The sequence below is a fragment of the Gouania willdenowi genome, chromosome 11 (assembly GCF_900634775.1).
Source record: "Gouania willdenowi chromosome 11, fGouWil2.1, whole genome shotgun sequence".
Taxonomy (NCBI): Eukaryota; Metazoa; Chordata; class Actinopteri; order Blenniiformes; family Gobiesocidae; genus Gouania; species Gouania willdenowi.
Window position 1 is genome coordinate 24,867,683 of NC_041054.1, and position 14,172 is coordinate 24,881,854.

General features: G+C 38.4%; 1 protein-coding gene across 1 annotated transcript in view; it reads left to right on the plus strand.

The window, feature by feature from the left end:
- Window positions 1-14,172, plus strand: part of thsd7aa (thrombospondin, type I, domain containing 7Aa) — a 198,972-nt gene that overhangs the window by 160,284 nt on the left and 24,516 nt on the right. Inside the window, exons 18-24 of the mRNA XM_028461403.1 lie at window positions 945-1,086; window positions 1,162-1,277; window positions 1,365-1,482; window positions 7,065-7,210; window positions 9,948-10,122; window positions 13,208-13,381; window positions 13,584-13,679. Of these exons, the coding sequence (XP_028317204.1) occupies window positions 945-1,086; window positions 1,162-1,277; window positions 1,365-1,482; window positions 7,065-7,210; window positions 9,948-10,122; window positions 13,208-13,381; window positions 13,584-13,679 (967 nt within the window). The remainder of the gene's footprint in view (window positions 1-944; window positions 1,087-1,161; window positions 1,278-1,364; window positions 1,483-7,064; window positions 7,211-9,947; window positions 10,123-13,207; window positions 13,382-13,583; window positions 13,680-14,172) is intronic.

Below are 14,172 nucleotides of genomic sequence, written 5' to 3' on the forward strand. Positions count from 1 at the left end.
GAGCTGTAGACTTTAAACATAACATCATGTCTGAGCTCCTCTGGCTGCCTCCTTAGCATGTCGCTCATTGTTTGCTGTTAATGAAACACACAAACACACACTGTAAGTACAGAGACGAGGCAGAATAGCCATAATAACAGAAAACACATGTTTTGTCTGTGATTGGACTCTGTTTGGTGGTGCAGCTATGAAAGGAAATAATAAAACATCAGGACTTTTTGTCCATCTCGGTTCTCTCTTCTACTCAATCCTTAAACTCTCGCATCGCTCCGCAAACAGTTGAAACATGGCGGTGTTGACTGGAAAAGGCAATGACTGTGGTTGAAGTCTAGGGCAGACCAATCATAGCCCTTATGTGCCTCGACATGCTGTCAGAATCACACGTAAAATTACGATCTCGGGGTCTGCATCGATGCAGCTATGGCGTCAACCTGATGCAGTAGCATATATCAGGGTTCAGATAAATGGTAAATGGACTTGATTTTATATAGCGCTTTATCACCACACTGAAGCAGTCTCAAAGCGCTTTACACATCAGCTCATTCACCCAATCACTCTCACATTCACACACCAGTGGGACAGGACTGCCATGCAAGGCGCTAGTCGACCACTGGAGCAACTTAGGGTTCAGTGTCTTGCCCAAGGACACTTCGACACATAGTCAGGTACTGGGATCGAACCCCCAACCTCTCGATCAGAAGACGACCCACTACCACCTGATCCACACTCGTCACAGATAGGTGACAAACCTTCAGAAACTTTGAGGCCTGATCATTCTTTTATTTCAGTGTGTGTGACATAATTGAAAAGCTTAAAAACCACACTTTCAGAATCTTTGATAAACTCAAACCGCCCTCCAGTTGACATGTTTATCACAAATGTACAAAACTAAAATTGGTAAATGTGTAATTTGCCGTACCTTGATTTTCTACCATGTTTGTTAGCCATGTAGTGAGAACAGCACTCGGGTGAGGGCAGCATACTCACTCCGTCAGCCAGGACAGGAGAAGGAGTGTCCTCCAACCAAAGAAACAGAACCCTGCAAGCTCAACAGCAACTGCTTCCACTACTCCTACAACATCACTGGTGAGATTTGTTCAAACTGAAGGACAGATGAAAAGAGAAAAGCATCTCACTTATCCTCGTCTGATGTTCCCACAGACTGGAGTACATGCCAACTTAGCAATCGTGCAGTATGTGGTAACGGCATCAAAACCCGCATTCTGGACTGTGTGCGTAGCGACGGTAAATCTGTTGACCTGAAGTTCTGTGCAGAGGTGAGTCATATGTTAATTTGCTCTAATCTATGTGTTTTTTTGCCATGACCATTTGAAGTTGCTAACCATAATGGGACTCCTTTGCAGCTGGGTTTGGAAAGAAAATGGCAGATGAATGCATCTTGTGTTGTGGAGTGTCCTGTCAACTGTCAGTTGTCCGACTGGTCAGCATGGTCTGAGTGTAGTCACACCTGTGGGCTGGCAGGTAGGTTTTCTGATTAAACAATTTTTTATTAAATAACTTTTTCAATTCAGAGTATTCAGTAAATTTGGGCAGTGGTATCATAATGGTTAAGGAAGTGGAAGTGGGATGTTGAGCAAGCCCCTTAACCATAACTGCTAGTGTTGCAAGTTGCTTTCGATAAAAGTGTCCCTTAAGTGAAATTGTAATTTAATTTAATAACTTAAAAAATTGCAATACCTGTCTGTTCCTCTCACAATTAATGGGTCGTTCATTTTGTTCTGCAATGTTTTCAATAACACGGAAACTGGTTTGTTGTTTTCCCAGTTTATTCAAGGCAGGCCATCACAGTAGTAGCACACAGATAATCTTCAGTCAGTTTAGAGAATTAACATTTACTGAATATTAATTCTATTTTTATTAGGGATTTTTTTATATTAAAGAGGAACTAAATAACTTTTTCACCTTAATAAATCCTTCTCATAGTCCCTGTGAGGGTAATACAAGTGTTTATGGGGTGATTGGGGGGTCTTTCATCTCCCCCTGCTGGCTCTGGCCAGAAAACAGCACTTTTCTGCCTCCGACCTGGTGGTAAGACGTACTGCTTTACGGTAGCCCAATACAAACACACTGTCGTCGCGCCAACAGAACGCACACATACCCAGCGCTCCGTCAGGCAGCACACACAAATATCCATCCATCCATCAATTTTAGAGCTGCTTTGTCAGCTCACAAACAAACACATCACACACATTTCCACACTTTATTTTACTTGTCTCTCTTCCTCATACTGTTCACATGGTCACATGGGGCTATATGTGTGAAAGCACCCTTAGTGTTACTGTTGTGTTAGGATTTTTCAGTGATCGGTTGCTTCCATTTTGGGAGAGCAAAGGTGCATCAGTAGCTGTAGGGTGGGGCAGGCGGCGGGGGGTGGGGAGTTTTTACGACAGTGACATAACCAAAAGGGACCTTTAGGGGGAGCGCTAAGCACAAGTGACTTAGTTCTGCTTTAGGTTTTTGCCAATATGCGACTGGCTGATTTTGTCTAATTCTAAATTTCTGATATTAAGTAATACTGATATATACACAGACGACTCCCCCAACCTAATTTTAGGTTACATTACAAATCTTCATGGAAACAACAGGTTAAGCCTACTTTCATTGGATGAATTCCACAAATAAACATAATCTGTACAAAATAAGAAAACATATTCAACTTCAGCAATGGACAATGTGCCATATTGGTTTTTTATGTTGTCTCAAACAGCAGCTGTAGTCTCTCCAGTGTGTCCTGGGTCTTTCTAGGGGTCTCCTTTTGGTGATTGGTGGGTTGCCTTAGCTCACAGAATGTTAACAAGCCATTTCTAATTGGTCACACATGTTGGGGGATTGTGTTCCGATATTTCTGGTTTTGACAGAAAATGATCCGTATTGACATGTCAGGTCTGGAAACCCAAGGAATATGAATTTTGTGGCAAATATCGGCCAATAATATCGCACATCTCCAATTTATCTCTGGTTAATGATCCACTCCACATTCTTGCAAAGTGTTTACTACTACTTTACAGTGCCCCTATTTTTAGTTTTATTCAATGGCAAAAAAGCCAGTAAGTCACTCTAGGGCTTAATATGTCTCTCATTATTTAGTTTGTAAGTGTATTTTTTAGATTAAATGTGGAGTAAAACTGAGAGGAACTGCATGCAGAGAGCATTTTACTCAAACAGGGCAGTTTTTAGCTGTTTGACTAGGTTTGTTTGTTTTTTTTTGTTTTTGGTTTGCTTTTTTAATAGTGATATTTATACATCATTGGCATTGGATGTTTGGCTAAGTAAAAACATTACATGGGGTCTGTCACCAATGAAATAATAAAAAAAAAGTTTAAAAGCTTATTTTTTTAATTGAAAATAACAAAACAACTCAACTGTCCCTATTCTAAAACAATGTGAAAACCATTTGACATTAGGAATAACAGTCATGGCATAGTTTTAAAAAAGCAATGGAAAGGAAAACATAGCCCGGGCGAACCCCTTTGGCTGTAGGGACCGCAAAAAAACAAGGCATATATCAGTTTACTTTATTTGCACACAAAAATAGAAACAGTAGAAATTATGTAATTTCTACTTAAAACCACATCAACCACATAATAAACCACTGCTTGATCATGTGTGAACCACATCACAGAATTTGAGCTCTGGGAAATCCAGAAAATGCATTTCAAATTTGAAGCTTTTCAGGCACAGGATTGGATTAGTTTTGATGGAATCATTAGATGCTCCGTTTTCCTCCGTCTGCTGAAAAGAGGTCACGTCCTTTACTGTAATGTGGAAACCAGAAACTCATCATGATGTGAGAAACTGTGGTGTTATAGCCCTAAACCAATAGAGAGGGGGATAATAATGTCCTTGTATGTAATTCCATCGGATCAGGCTATTGATTGGTGGTCCATTATGAGTGTGTGCTCTCAGGCTCGGGAAGCTCGCTGCTTGCTGCGACCAACCAAAGGCAACAAGAGAAAACAGTAGATATGAAAATGATACAAGCTTAGCTGTAATCGTTCCCCAGGGGACATTTCTTTTACCTGGAGCCACCACCCCCACCCGCAGGAACTAAGTTTTGTTCCAAAGCCAGGAATAGCAGAGAGCCAGATTTGTTATTTTAAGCATACAAGCGTAGCGTATCTAGGAGCAGCAAGCTGCTGTTATCAATCAGACTTGATAAAAACACAGCGTTTTTTCCTGCATGTGGCCAACCTGTGTGCATAATAATCACTAGATTGTTAGTTCACCAGCCAAACACATGTAGCGACAGCTGGCACACTCCTTCTCTAAGCCTATTTTATTCTGCTTCCCAGCATGCAACACTGCAGTCAACCTTGGGAGCCTAAAGTTAGATTAAAGCACTAGGGGCCTGTACTCTGAAGCTGGATTTCCTCTTTTGCACTAACTTCTGGGATTTAATCTGTGTGTTCTGTCCTACAAAGCTGGGCTAACGTTTTACGTAGATAAATCATCATGGTAACTTAGGATGAATGACTAACCTGGTCAGTACCAGGTTGTGTTCTGGATAAGATCTGAGCAAGTACTAAAGTCCCGCCTCCTGACCAATCAGTTCTCTTAGAAAACGACCTGCCCATTAAAAGGAGGATCATTGTGTGAACATGTCACTGTATGGATCTGATGTGACTGTCACGGCAAATTTGCGGTTGACCTCATTTGGAGACATGATTTATTGCTCTGGTTGAATGATGGAGTCCAGGCGAGGCATTGATGAATTTATAAAAAAGGTTTATTATAAAACTAAATAAAAAGGAGTACAAAGATGGACAAAATTAGTGACCGCCCCAGGCAGACGTCCGATGACAGAGTGGCACAGTTCTAACTCATCACGTATATTCCCCCTCAGTCCCCCTCCCTCCTCCCCCCAGGAGATAAAGAGGACAGGGTGGAGGTGAAAGAAGAGGGTGAAAAGAGACAGTTTCTTCTTTAGGTCAAAACAACCAGTTCTCTGGTATCTCCTGATTGTCGTGAGTGTTGGAGGTGTGTGCGTGTATGGTGTTTGTGTGTATGAATGGATGTGTATTGGGTGTGTATGTGTGACTATGTGAGTGTGTGTAGGCATGTGAGTGTGTCATGCCTCTGTGTCTGAGGGAAAAGATGTGTTTTGGGAAGCTGACCTCGAGAAGAGAGCAGAAAACATGAGACAGCAGAAATGAAAAGTCTCAACTTAAAGCCTTAAAAAGAATAAGGTCTATGAGTAAATATGTTAATAAACATAACTAACAATTTTGCCCTGACATGACGCTGCCAGCAGAGAGATTATTAAGCATTAACGCTCATCAATTCCTGCATTAATTACTTGCTTATTTTACTGAAGCAACATTGTTGTTTTAAAGAATTATTCCTCAATTGTGACGTAAATTGTTCTACAGTGTACCTATGATTGTGATTGGTCTGACGTTGTAATCTCTACTTCTGTCACAAGAGCGCGCACGTAGCCAGGCTGAATAGTCATAGAGGGCAAACGTCAAAGACTATTCTAAAACAACCTATTGACTAAAATTAGTATCGTTATCACTAACGCTGGGTGACTCTTCCTCATATAATCTAACCAATAAAATATACTGGTCATCAAAATATAGTAGTTTTTATTGGGTATTTGAATATGTTTACTGCTTGTCATGTATCACCATATTTTGATATATTTGAATGAGAATAATTAGGATACAGAATAGGATTTTTAATTGTCAGTATGTGCATACATAATGAAATAATGTTTCCAAGTTCCCTGTTTAGCTCCTAAAAACAAAAGAGTAAAGAAAATAGTATAAAACAATAAAAATTAAAAAAAAAAAACAAATCAAATGGTAAAACTCCAGTTACATAAATAAAATATATACAACATAATACAAATTGACAATAATAATAACAATAATAGTACAACAATATACAAAATACAAGACAATAGAAGACCAACAGGATTATAAAGAACCCACAATGTGCACATGTGATGGTGGGGGTGGGTTTAGTGACAGTGGATCAGCTGTTAGGTGTAAATGAATGTTATGAGCAAGTGTCAAAACGTGATGGTTTAAATATAGAAATGTGTCAAACAGCACTTACATCACCTTTTTGAAAGCAAAATGAAGCTCTTATCATGAGCACCACAACATAACATTAATAAGCACAAACATAAAACCTCTAAAGTTTTTTCAGATGACTTTATCCACACAAAATTCTGATATTGTATAATGTGCAACATGTAGAGCTCTGCCCTGAAAGATGTTGCATTTAGGTGTTCTGACATCAAATTGGGTTGCAAAGGTACGGAACATTTTCAGTAATATCCCACAGGATAATTTGGAAATATCTAAAAATATAAACTTTAAATGAGAGTGATTTATTTGAATTAACCGGAAATTTGGCATCATTTATAACTAACCGTGTCTTATCCAAACATAAATATTACTATCAATGCACAAATAATACAATTATAAACATAACATTTAAACTAGGGTTGCAAAATTTCAAATTTGGATCCTTTCCATGGGAGAAAATGGTGAATTTACAGAACTGAGGGTTGGCTCTTAACATGGATGTGAAATATAATGGGCAAAAAACATTTTTGCATTACATTAATAGTTCATTTTTTAATATTCCCAAAATTCCCAAGCTTAAATATTTGTGGAAATTCACTGTAAATGTTCTGCCTCTTTGCTACCCTAGCACCAACAGCTCAATCTGCTGCTTAAGTCACACACAACTGGTGAAGCAATGAAACATGTAGAGTACGTTTTGTATTGTTAATAATGTTATTAGATAAATCACATATGTTCCTTTCTTTGTAGAGTTGGCAACAGAGTAACATAACCATTTTAGCATTGGGTCTTATATCATTAATACATTCAAGTGTTGTTCTTTTAACTCTGATCGGAGATAGAAGGATACTCCAAGGTCAACGTGGATGACAGTGTAGTGTTTCACATCTGCACTCATCTAGATGCTATTCTGATGGCCTCTTTGTTCCAATGTTGAGAGGTTAAGTTGTGTCCATGCAGTCATGAATAAATGATCCTTTTTTTTCTGTTTCATCCGCTGCTCTCCAGGCAAGTTATTGAGGACACGGACAGTGATCCAGGCTCCCCAGGGGGACGGGAGGCCGTGTCCGCCCCAGATGGAACAGTGGAAACCATGTATGGTGAAGCCTTGCTACAGGTGGAGATACAGCGCCTGGTCAGAGTGCAAGTCTGAGGTCAGTCGGCCCTCATCCCTCATCCCTAATAGCATCGTTTTTTCAGTGCATTCTCATACGTTTTTAACAAATTAACAGTTTCTATTTCCATTTCAGAGTTTAGCCATTTCTGTATCACGTCTGCATCATTTTACACTTTTCTGTTTCATTTCCGTTAAAACATCTTTCCCTGTTTAGATTACTTTACTGAGTATTAAACTTCCTGAAATTATCCCAAACATACCTAAACAATGTTAACAGCATCAACTACTGTTGTTAATTTTACTCGTTTTATGGGAGAAATAGCATGGAAATGTGTGATATTATCCCAAAATATTATTAGTGAAACGTTTAATTTCTACCAACCAGCGAATCACCCACACGTTTTTCACAAAATCCAGCGTAGTTTTGCTTTCGGAGCTAAAATGCTTCTGCTGTAGTACATAAAACATAATAATCTGAACTGCTTGTTTGTCACTGCACAGTAAAAACACACTAGGATGAAGCTCTGTATTATTTTTCAGTCACAGGATAACATGATCACTAGTGAAACCGTAACACGTAGCATGAGATTTTTAACAAGTTAATGAGTGAGATTGGACATATGTGACACGCCATGTCGAACCCAGGAACAAGTCGCCATGAGAGAAATGGTGAAAAAGGACGAAAACCTTTATTTTCTGATAAAATTGTAATTTTCTTCATTTTGCAAAATATGTTAGTTTAAATCATAAACAAAAAACATGCCATATTTCATATACCAGTATTGGACCTTTTAAAATGGTAAACTTTGCATTCAAAATTACGTTTTTTTTTTTTTCAAGCTATTTACTTGTACACACTTTTGTTATTAGTTTTGGCCAATAAACTGCACGTTGAAGAAAAACACAAGGCTGTTTAAGCATCTGTTCTGATTATAAGAATAATCAGAAAGTGTGTGGTTTTATCGTAGCAGCATCAACGTAATTCATAACTGCAGTAAGTTTGAAGCACTCACCAGAGATGCTGCTGCTCAAACAGGAATCACTTTATTTCTTTTCTGACCACAGAAATACTCAATTTGAGACGTAATCCATTGTTTTCCCTACCGCAGTGCTGCATTTACTCAAACAAGCCAAGAAGACAAGACATTTCTCAGATGCGCTTCGATCGGTGGTGGCTGGCCAATAGAAGACGCTAGGGCGCCACCCCACCACTCACCACGTTAGTTTGAGTAATGGTACGTTCACACCAAATGCATTTTGGGCATCAAAATTGTGCCTCACGCTCGTAGTTGCACACGTGTGCCAATTGAATCAGACGCTTGTCACCAGCGTTGAAGACGTGAAGCGGGACCTCTGACGCTCCTAGACGTGAGTCCACCATAAATTGTCTATGTAAACCTGATGCTGTTGACGCGTTTGGTGTGAACATGCCATAAGACATGCAAAAACAATAAACATTAATAATTAATTAAAAATGCCACAAAACAAATTTATATCTGTATTTAGATAATCAGAATAAATAGTATATAGATGATGATGAGGAAAGTAAAGTTAATCTGTCTGATTGGTGACATGTTTCCTCCTTGGGGTGCACTGATCGTTACCCATCTGCTCTCGTTAAAAGTTGCACATGTGCAGTAACTCCTCTTCAATACAAGTCTATGGATGGCTCTGGGCGCAGGTAAGCTACGCTCAGAGACAGTCTGTGGCTGTTGAATGCAGCAGCTCAGTTACACAACACCACCTCCTACCATAGGAGGGGCTGACGTCACAGTCATCCGTCATAAAGTGGCTGATTGACAGGTGAAGCCGTGGGCTGATTGAAGGAGAAGCAAAATGAAGAAAGATAATTTAAGTAATTCTGCTTTTTTAAAGCATTTTTCAGAAAAGGCAAAGAAATCAGAATCAGAAAAAGCTTTAATCATCCCCGTAGGGCAAATAGAAGAAACATGAATAAACTAGAAACAACTAAAGTTGGTGATTTCCAATCTTGAATGTGTCCATATTTTGTAAACTAGGTCTTAAATTATATTTTGTCAGGTCTTAGATTATCCCCTTTTTTAATTTAATTACTTGTTAAACTAACTAACTAATTTTATTTATTTTTTTTAAATATGAAAAACTAAATTAAAATTAAACTAATAACATTTCAAAAAGTATAATAACCCTGACACACACTCACTCATTGATTCCATTGTATTTGTTCTTGCTTGTTTATGGGTTCTGTGCCAATACATTTGGTTCCTTTTAATTTAAAGCAGTTCAGTAACTGCAATTTTCCTTATTTATTTGTTCAAAGCTGCACAAACCCTGTTTTTGGTGTATGTCTATGTTGGAGTTTTAGCCCCGCCTGGAGAAAAATGCACCAGCCACCACTGGCTTTGATCAAACGTGAATTGCATTAAAAACGATAAAAAGAGCTATTGACAAACATGCCTGGGGGGTTGTGTTGATGCAAAGTAATGCAGATTTGTTACTGTCCCTCAGCTGGCTGCTCAGGGAGGTGACAAACCTTCAGAAACTACTTTGGAGACTGCCAACTTGAAATGGCAATAACTTATTCAAATATTCTTTGATTTCTGAGTGTGATATCATTGAAAATCTGTGAATAAGTCTGATATTAATCTGTTTGTCTCATTTGCTAAACATCCATCCTTTTTCTGGGAGAAAATAGTGTAAATGCATGTGAACCACCATCGGAGATGAATACAAAACAGTACAAACACTGACAGCAAAAGTGAATGTGAATCATACTAACTGTAACTCTGGATTAGGGGGCGAGGTGTGGAGAAGGCCTCCGCTTCAGGAACGTGTCGTGTTTTGTGTCGGATGGCTCGGGTCTTCAGGAGAGCAGTCTGGTGGATGATGAGCTGTGTGGTGATCTGGAGCCCTCGGTGGACGGTGATACACGCATTATTCTGCAGGAAGCCTGCACTGTTCCATGCCCAGGTTCGTCTCTCACCATTAGTCATAGAAACTAGACTGGATCAAAGTAACATTTGTAAATTCTAGATTACATTAGTTTCCTCTAGACCAGTGGTTTCCAAACTTTTCACAGTCCCCCTCAGACATGAAGGGGTACCCATATACCAAGCCTTGTACCCCCTACTCCTGCATACATATAATATAATGTCATAAACAATGTAACTGAACAGTGAAATGTGTCTTTTAATTTTACCTATCACTCGTTTTCTTTATTTAATTAAGTAGCCTACTTTCTTTTTCAGTGAGAAACCAATCTTCGTTTATGGAAAACTTAATTTATCTGAGATTCACGTAAGTCTGTGCTAGAGCAGGGTGACTGGCCATGTAATGAATCTGCTCACCTCTAGAGGGCAGGCTTACATAGACCAATGTGTAATTTGTGGTAATGCATGGATGCTCCTGACTGCTGGTCTATTTATATCAGAGTACAGTACAAATACTTTGTTACTGTACTTAAGTAGTTTTTTCTGGTATCTGTACTTTAATTGAGTATTTTTTTTTTTGGCGACTTTACTTACCTTTTTTTTTTAAACAAATATCTGTACTTTCTACTCCTTACATTTTAAAAATGAGCTCATTACTTTTAAAACTTTCAAAAATCTCGCCACGATGTCCCTTACTTTAAAAATGGTAAGCTCAAAGCTGATCTAGGTTTAATTGAGCGTTTGTATTATTTTTTTCTTCCTTAAAACATTTTATTAACAATTTCTATCTATAATGAGTGCTAAATTCTCCAGGTGTTCCTAAAGGGTGACAAATTAAAATAGGTCCCATGTCCCAGTGTTCTATAAGTTCTTAAAAAATAGCAGATATGGAATTTGTTGGTTTAAAAATCTTTTCTTATTATTGAAGAGACATTTGTTTTACTTTTTACTGTGTTACTGAAGTTTATTTAGTCGCATTTACTCTTAATCAAGAAAGCGAGCAACTTCAATACTTTTTCTTTTACCAGAGTCATTTTTATTCAAGTGTCTATACTTGTACTTGAGTACTGAAGACAAGTACTTTTACCACATGTGATTTATAATCTAGTTTACAATGTTGTCACCCTGTTTTGATTTTGGCACTGGCTATCCGTACGGTTACCCTATCAATATACCAACATTCTATCCGTAGGCAGAGCCCTTTATTGGCCAGTTTAGGTCACGCGATAGGTCAGTCATTGGCCAGTTTAGGTCACGTGACTAAAACTAAACCTAACCCTAAAAATTGTTGCGATATGGGTTTATAACCTAACCCTAAACCTAAAAATTGTTGCGATATAAGGTTATAACCTAAACCTAACCCTAATGCTAAGACACTACATACGTGTACTTTGGTACGTACAAATAGCACCGGGGGTTGTCGGGGGTTGTCCGTACACCAACCGTACGAATAGACACTTTCCATAATTTTTTTATTCATATACCCCCTATGATGATTTGCTCGTACCCCACTTTGGAAACCTAGGACATAGACACATGGCGAAATCTGTGCCGAATAAATGTTTAATTATGCAATGCTAAAAACTCACTGAGCATTGTGTTGGGTGGAATGGAAGAAACTACCAGTTCTTTTTATGGAGCTTAGCTTGAGGAGACATTAAGTTCAATCAACCCTAATTTAGATTCTTCCTGGAACCATTCACCATTTAATCTTGTTACACAACATTCAGTAATCACAAGTACTGTAGTGAACAACTATTGCCTGGATGCTCGCATGCTTTTTTCTCGAGTGTGTTTGATTGCTGAAGCCCTTGAAGCAACTGACAATCAAACCCACTCAGAGAGTTCACCCACCTTACAAACACTGTTAGCAGTGATGCTAACGGGCTGAAGGAGGAAGACCATGTTGAAGGTGTTTAGTGTTGATGATGATGATGATGATGGCTGATTGATGTTTGTTGGCCACTCAGTCAGATCCAATTTAAGTACAGTACAGGGTAGTGGACCACTTTGATTTGGACAGTTTGTAATCAGTCCACATTGTTTGATTGTAACAGACTAAGCAGGGCCAAGGTTAAAGCATTTGAATGCTCATGGTGGAGTCTGACATTAAATTTAATAACAAAAGCAGAAAACTAGGACATTTATTTTAAACTTTACAATCACTTAAACATATATTTGACTGATCTGCATTGGTTTGAAATTTGGCTTGAATATCATAGAAAGACCAGTCCAGTTTATGTTCTTGGGTACAGTCAGATGCATACTTCCTGGTCCATGGGAACCAGGTAGTCCCCATGGACCATGTGAGCAGCTCTAGTCACCAATGAACGCCATCTAAAATAAGATTTACTTTCCAGGATTCAAACTCACAATACACGAGAGATGTATTTAGTACATAGTAAAGTTAAATACTGCTTATAAAGTTGTAGTATTAAATTAATTAACCATCTTAAAAAAAAGAAAATTGCCATTGCATTGTGACAATTGTTTTTAAGTGTTGCAGATCTTGTGTATGGTCAGTGGTATGTTATATATAATATGATATTTAATGATATATATAAGGTTTTTAAAAACACAGGGTGGATTTTCTATTAAAAAAAATGTCATGAAAATGAAACAATTGCATAAATTAGGAGAAATAAAATGTTTCATGTTGAAACCTCAACATTTCTTCCCTTTTTAAGTTACTACTAGCCTTCCTTCTAATCTTACCCTCTTGTGAAAGTGAAGCTGTGTGATTTTAGTATTAAAGAAGTTTTTGTTCAAACTGGTAGCCCTTCGGACTATACAGTACCTATGAAGTAGCTCACAGTTTCAGAAAGGTTGGTGACCCCTGATTTAGAGACTAAAATGACCTAAACATAAATGTGTTTTTGGACTGTAGATAAAAACATAGTTAGGAATCTTCACACAGAAAGGCCCCTGGTCCGCTCTAGAGGCCCTGTCAAAATGTAGTACATGAAGTAAAAACACAAGCCGAGGTATACACCAAGTGTAAATATAATATTATCCCAGATGTATTAAGCAAGGGAAGTTTAAGATAAATATATACAACAACATATAATTACTTGCCAACGAATGTATTTTTAGTTTGGATGCTGACCTCTTCATGTGTCCCATAGGAGAATGCTATTTGACAGACTGGACCATCTGGAGTCCGTGCCAGTTCAGCTGTGTGAGGGGAGACGACCTTGGTTTCGGCTCAGTTCAGGTCCGATCCAGAGCTGTGATGGCCCAGGATCCTGAGAACTTACTGCAATGTCCAGAGCAAGAGTTGGAGGCGCGGCCATGTACAGGTATAACTTGTCTGACTGACACACCTTATATTATTCAATCAATTACTTTAAAATGTTTTCCTGTTTTTGAAATACTACTAAGATGTAATATTTACCAGAAGTCTGACAAGCAAATACAATTTAAATTTAAATCTGAATCTCAGTTTTTTTTTGTGACATATAAGAGGTAGCAAAGTTACAATCTTCTGTGTGCACACTGCAGATGGACAGTGTTTTGAATATAAATGGCAGACTGGACCGTGGAGAAGCTCTTCTCGTCAAGTCTGGTGTGAACGTTCTGATGGACTCAATGTTACAGGTATGTTCAATGAATATACCATAAGATAAGGGGGATGAGTGTTTTGAGATGACTGTGTTGTGTTTGGTACGATGTAAAGTTGAATTGCAAAACTGTTTAAAGTGAAGTGCAAATAGATCTCAAGTTTAGTCCAATTATAGCATGAAATTACAGACCTAAACATTCTGCTTTAGGTCTGGGGTTGGGAAGGGTTCTGATTGGACAGGGGCCAAACATGACGTATCATGTCTATTAGGAAAAACACACAACAAACCATTTATTTTTGGCAACAACATAGAAGACCACATAACATAACATCACTTTTATTTAGATTGTAGTTTTGAAGCAGCAGCTCGACAATCACACACGGTTTCACTTTCATTCGCGGAGCAGGAGAAGGAGATAGAAGTCCGTACTTTGGTCAATCAAAGCCAGTGGTTAATACAACAGCTGCTCTACCTTCACTATACAGGTTGTTGAGTGAAAAAACATTAACTTTATAATAATCCACGCA